Source organism: Telmatherina bonti (genome assembly GCF_933228915.1).
Source record: "Telmatherina bonti genome assembly, chromosome: 5".
Taxonomy (NCBI): Eukaryota; Metazoa; Chordata; class Actinopteri; order Atheriniformes; family Telmatherinidae; genus Telmatherina; species Telmatherina bonti.
In genome coordinates this window covers 27,427,635-27,434,014 of record NC_136623.1, presented here as the reverse complement: position 1 = coordinate 27,434,014, position 6,380 = coordinate 27,427,635, and the positions used below count along the sequence as shown (strand labels likewise).

The following is a 6,380-nucleotide window of genomic DNA, read 5'->3' as shown; positions in this document are numbered from 1 at the left end:
TATATATATATGTGTGTATATATATGTGTATATGTATAGAGAGAGATAAAGATATAATATATTAACTGTTAATAGTTGACTATTGCGCTTTGTGAACTAAGATGTCGCAAGCTACCACGTGCTCTGAAAGAGTGGCAGGCCTTCCTGGACCTGAAGAAAACCATCGATGAATTCAGTGAGTGCTGTCCATTGTTGGAACTCATGACTAATAAAGCTATGATGACACGACACTGGAAGCGAATTGCTGAGGTCAGTGAAACATGGGGCACCATCAGCATGCACCTTTAGTTCCCTCTATTTATTTTCAGCTTGTATTTTTATCAAAATATTATTGACCGTGGCTTTCTGATTCTGTGCCTAGATCACTGGGCATACCTTTGAAGTGGAAACAGAGACTTTCAAGCTACGTAACATTATGGAAGCACCTTTGCTGAAATATAAAGAAGAGATTGAGGTTAGTATTTAAAATACTATTCAGTTTGGTCCTAAGGGTGGTGACAGTCCTGCAATTGAAAATGTTTCTCTGCTCTAAATTAAATTGCTCCAATAATTTATGAAGTTCAGCATAATGATCCATTAACTTGAGTCAGGTGTGTTGAAGCATGGAAACATTAAAAACCTGCAGGACTGCAGCCCCAGTTGGGTTTAACCGAGTACCCCTGATCTACAGGACATGCTAAGAATTTTGTCTTGTCTTGTTCATGAAAGGTGCTGTAAAAAAATAAACTGTCCTTGCCTTGTCTAGCCAGATACAGACCTGTTTTAGTAATTCTTTATTCAGAACTCAAACACAGCTATTGGTTACATGTGAAGCCAGCTGAGATGCAAATTTAAGAAAAAGATCCCAGATGTGTGTCTTGCATCAACTGACATTACTATTATCCATGGGCACAGCAGGCTTTCAGCAGACTATTGGATAAATAATTTGAGGTTGATGAAATGCAGCTGTGCTAATCAACCTCCTCGATCCAGTCTGCTCTGCTTGTTTCCCAGCAGCTGAGCTCAAAGCTTCTCTGTATCACAACAACATGAGGACGCTACTACTGAACCAAACAGTGCTGAACAAAAACACTTTTTAATTAAGCAATCATTTCACCTGCTTTGACTTTTTCAGAGCGCCGTTATTGTAACTTCTGAAAGAAATCCGCCTGTATTAATGCCACTGTGTCATTTTTCCGCTGTCTTCCACCACTCATTAATTTGCCATTAGTCACACACAGATACAAACAGTTCCAAATACAATATGTTTACCAGATTTATGAAATAGGTGTTGCACATTAAACGTGGATATCTGGAATGAATTATTTTATTTTTTCATAGATCTTTGCACCACTTAATCCATTAAAACTAATCATCCTGATCATAAGATCTGGATTCAGCAGAATATCTGGAAGCTGCTCTTCACATCGTTTAAATACCACTCACTAACAGTTTACAGATCTAAGAGCCAACAATACTTTTATTTTCTTCATGTAAGAACATACTTGTTCACTGAATATGACAGTATACCCTCTAAATATTAGTTTTGTATAAATAAGGATAATTTGTGACTAATACAGCTTTAATGTTCTCACAATGCAATGGGCATTATCTTTGGATTCATATGTGCTTCATCAAGGCTATTGAATTCTTGTTGATTCATACTAATAAAGTTGTGCTTTTATGACTGTAGTGGAGCTCATTCAGAAACAATTATATATCAGTGTATTTTATAAAGTTCTTTGCCAATAATTTTGTAACGCTAATGTTTTTATTTTACCTCACAGGATATCTGCATCAGCGCAGTAAAAGAGCGAGATATTGAACAGAAGCTGAAACAAGTGATCGGCGAATGGGACAACAAAACGTTTACATTTGCCAACTTTAAGACCCGTGGAGAGCTGCTGCTGAGAGGAGACAGCACGTCAGAGATCATCGCCAGCATGGAAGACAGCCTGATGATTCTGGGGTCTCTCATGAGCAACAGGTAAAACTGCAACAAATTGTTGGGAGAGCAGAATTAATGTTTTGTCGCACAGGTGTAGGAAGTACCACCTGTGGCAACAAGGTGACACCTGACAACCCCACTGTGTCACACTATACAGCTTACGCAGATTTTACTTCTCTCTCAGATACAACACTCCGTTCAAAGGCCAGATACAGAAGTGGGTTCAGAACCTTTCCAACACCACTGATATAATTGAACACTGGATGACTGTACAGAATCTCTGGATCTATCTGGAGGCTGTGTTTGTGGGCGGAGACATTGCCAAACAGCTACCCAAGGTAAATTGTGTTACAGTCAATTATTTATATTTGATCATGCAAACTGATTAAATTCTAATGGTAACCAGTGCCCCTGTTGTCTCTGAAATTAAACAAATTCCTGATAAATCATTTTAAAGATGTTTAACCAAACACACGTTTCATGCGGCATGTTGTTCTGTGAATGTACTCATTTGAATGAGGTGAACGATGAGCTCAATCTCACTTTAGGAAGCAAAGCGTTTCTCAAATATTGATAAATCCTGGGTGAAGATCATGATGCGTGCCCATGAAATGCCCAACGTTGTTCAGTCATGTGTGGGAGATGAGACCATGGGACAGCTGCTTCCTCATCTACTTGAACAGTTGGAGATCTGCCAGAAGTCGCTGACAGGGTGAGTACAAAGACACAAACTATTCACCTCATGCCACGGTTTCTAGTGTGACTATTTCAAATGTTTGAAATGGAAGTATTTTGTTTTTTATATCTATATGTAAAGCCCTGCTCTTCTTCTCCTTTCTGTGTGTTGTCTGTCAGTCGCTAATGAGCCAATTAATTTTTAAATCATGTCGCCAAACAGCTATTTGGAAAAGAAGCGTCTCTTGTTCCCACGTTTCTTCTTTGTCTCTGATCCTGCTTTGCTGGAGATTCTTGGCCAGGCCTCAGACTCGCACACCATCCAGGCCCACCTTCTCAACGTCTTCGACAACATCAAATGTGTCCGATTCCATGACAAGGTTAATTATTTCGATATTTAGCGATAATTTTAGCTATGGTACATGCTTTGTGCCAGTTCAGTGTCATCAGCCTGTAATTGACGAGATGAGCACTAAAAAAATATATATCCAAGTAAATGAATATTTCCTGTCGTAGGTATATGATCGTATCTTGGCTGTGTCTTCACGAGAGGGGGAGACTGTGGAATTGGAGCGTCCCGTCACAGCAGAAGGGAACGTGGAGGTGTGGCTGAATGCCCTGCTGAAAGAATCCCAGCGGTCTTTGCACCTGGTGATCCGACAGGCTGCTTTGACTATCCAGGACTCTGGCTTTCAGCTCATTGACTTTCTAAACTCCTTCCCGGCTCAAGTAAGCCATTAAAGTAGTATTGACAGAACAAATTAAAAAATGGAGGAGTTTTCCTCAACCCAAACCCATGGAAACATTATGAAGGTCTTGAGTGCATTTGTTCGTCATGCCATAATATCTGTATCCTAAATCCAGGTGGGCTTGCTCGGTATCCAGATGATATGGACAAGAGACTCTGAGGAGGCTCTCACAAATGCTCGGTATGATCGCCGCATCATGCCTAAAACCAACCAGCTCTTCTTAGATCTACTGAACACCCTAATTGACATGACCACAAGAGATCTAGAAGCTGTGGAGCGGACCAAGTATGAGACCCTCATTACCATCCATGTCCACCAGAGGGACATATTTGACGATTTGGTGTGTATATTATTCACTTTAACAGTTTATCAAAGTACACAAAATGATGCATACACAAAGTATTTACAGCTTCTGCCAAGTTTTGTTTCCAGTAGCAATGTCCTATTAAAGATAGCTGCCGTCTTATAAACCTGTCTGTTGTTCAGGTCTTTAACTGTGTAATATCAGATCATGTTTACTGTGAAAAGTAGACTTTGTCCAAAGATTTTTGAGTCATTTTTAATGGAAGTCAATTAATGTCTCATTCCAGGGAGAGAAATGTTTGTTAAAAGCAAAAGGATTTTATATTGATAGATTTATTTATTACTTGTATTTAATTCCACTCATTCCTCTATAAATGTTTTTTCCTTCTGTCATGTTTGCCCTTGTTCATTTTTCTTGAATATCTTTATGCTGTCCCGTCACCTTATTTCTTCTCTCAATATCTCCTAACCCTTGCTCCCCTTCTGTTCCTTTGTCGTTTACTCATTGTATCCTTATTCTACTGCCTTTTCTCCCTCCATCTCTTTGACTTGCTGCGTTTCTACCCCTCCTCTTTACCTCCCGTCCTCACTCTTTTCACATCATGAGTACTCACCTTTTTTTCTTTCATCTTCCCCTTACCTCTTTTTTTTTTTTTGCTTCTTCATTCTAAGCTTCCTGTCACTTCCTCATGCATCTTCCCCTTTCACCTCTCCTTTCCTATATTTTCCTGCTTTTATCTCTCTCCTCACATCATCCTCTGAATGGTGCTTCTTATTCCTTGCTTGCAATGTCCTCTTTGCCTCTTATCTCCACCATTTTATCCTTCCTCCGTGTCTCTTTGTGCCTCCTCGCCTTTCCTATCCTTTTCCTTTTTCTCCTTCCAGTGCCGGTTGCATGTAAAAAGCCCTAATGACTTTGAGTGGCTGAAGCAGTGCCGTTTCTACTTCAACGAGGACTCAGACAAGATGATCATCAACATCACAGATGTGGGCTTTGTCTACCAGAATGAATTCTTGGGCTGCACAGAAAGACTTGTCATTACACCTCTGACTGACAGGTAAAAGGCAATTCATGAAAGTGGACACAAATCAGAGGAAGGTATTTGTTGTGTAAACCACAAATGAAATGGTAGATTTTTTGTTGCACTTCTCCAGGATTACTTTTAATTCATAAATCAACACATACAAATTCTTATGAATGGAAAAAAAAGAAACTTTTTCAGTTGTGAAGAAGAACAATACTACTAAGCATTGAAATTATGACTTTATCTTTATTGCTGAGTCAGCTTTAATGCTTTCATAAAGTACATGTGATTGCTGATAAAAAATAGTAGACATTCAGAATGTTGTAAACTTTGTTGTTGTAATAAAAGAACTTCAAAGTAAAGAACTTCAAAATCACACAAAGAGGCAACAATTTACAGCAGTATTCTGCTGTAACATTGGTCAACATATATATTGCATCAATTTATATAAAATGGTTCAAATTGTTGGACTCATGGCTGGATTGAGGAGTAGATCTGGAAAGTTGCCCTGGGTTTTGGAGGAAAGAATTAGTGGGGAGGAGCAGACACTCTGGCGCAGTGATCATCACCTCTGTCACTAAGGGATGGTTTGACTGACGGGGAGAGGGGAAGCGAATCAGACAGAGGAAAGGAGGGAGGAATACACCAACAGCCAGAGTCAGACTAACTGCCTCGGAGAGAGAGATGTGAAGGGACAGAGAGAGAAATATGAGAAGAGACAATGAGAGGGAGACGTGAAGGGACAGCAGCAGAGAGGAAATTGCTAGCAAACATCTGACAGCAGCTCTCTAAAGAAGTGACATGTTGGTCTTATGGCCGAAGGCACCAAAGCAGTCCTGATGTTGTCACTGCCATGTATCTTTGTATGTATCACTTTTGGTTTCCTTTTTCTGTTAGCCAATGCATTGTAGTGTTTTTTTTTTTTTTTCTGTGTACTTTCTCTCATCTTATCCGTCCTTCATCTTCTCTGCCACTCCATGTGGTTTAAAAGTACATAAAAGTATGATTGAAACTTTAACTTGTAAAAACAAAAATCCTCTCATGCTTTTAATCAGAGTGGTCTAATTTGTTTTGAGCTTTCTGAACAAGACAACATGTCACAAGCATTGTTTCACTGTGATTATGTGTTGAGCCACAAGCCATGGTTGGATCCTCTTTTCAGTCATCCTCCTCTCTGAAGTATCTTTGAGCAAATAACCGGATGCCAATTTGCTTTAGGGACCCATTCTCTAGCTGTTCCTGACCTTCAGCCTCCAAGCAGAGAATTGTGTAGCAGTAGTTTTCTTCAATAACAAGCTAAATTGTAGAAAACAGAAAAACTGGAATTGAGAAAATTGGATTTGTGACCATGTAAAATATTTCATTAGATGACTGTTGTTAAGAAAATTAAAGTATTTATGTTTGCACTCAGGTGTTACATCACCTTAGCCCAGGCCCTTGGCATGAGTATGGGTGGTGCTCCTGCAGGTCCTGCAGGAACAGGTAGGACTTGTGAAAAATAGCTTTTACCTTTTGTTTTTATTTTAATTCTATCTATCTATCTATCTGTCTATCTGTCTATCTGTCTATCTGTCTATCTGTCTGTCTGTCTGTCTGTGAAGGGATATAAGGGATATGTTACATTAATTTATGTAGTACGTGCACATGTTACCATAGCTGTTTTTTGGACTCAGTCATTAACAAAATAATAATAGAACGGGG

General features: G+C 39.3%; 1 protein-coding gene across 2 annotated transcripts in view; it reads left to right on the top strand.

Moving 5' to 3' along the window:
* Positions 1 to 6,380, top strand: part of dnah5 (dynein, axonemal, heavy chain 5) — a gene marked incomplete at both ends in the record, with an annotated part of 97,426 nt that overhangs the window by 32,064 nt on the left and 58,982 nt on the right. For both annotated transcript variants that reach the window (XM_079241402.1, XM_079241401.1), the window contains 10 exons: positions 102 to 249; positions 362 to 454; positions 1,767 to 1,966; positions 2,112 to 2,265; positions 2,476 to 2,639; positions 2,826 to 2,982; positions 3,119 to 3,331; positions 3,467 to 3,691; positions 4,540 to 4,712; positions 6,091 to 6,161. In XM_079241402.1, coding sequence (XP_079097528.1) covers positions 102 to 249; positions 362 to 454; positions 1,767 to 1,966; positions 2,112 to 2,265; positions 2,476 to 2,639; positions 2,826 to 2,982; positions 3,119 to 3,331; positions 3,467 to 3,691; positions 4,540 to 4,712; positions 6,091 to 6,161 — 1,598 coding nt within the window. The remainder of the gene's footprint in view (positions 1 to 101; positions 250 to 361; positions 455 to 1,766; positions 1,967 to 2,111; positions 2,266 to 2,475; positions 2,640 to 2,825; positions 2,983 to 3,118; positions 3,332 to 3,466; positions 3,692 to 4,539; positions 4,713 to 6,090; positions 6,162 to 6,380) is intronic.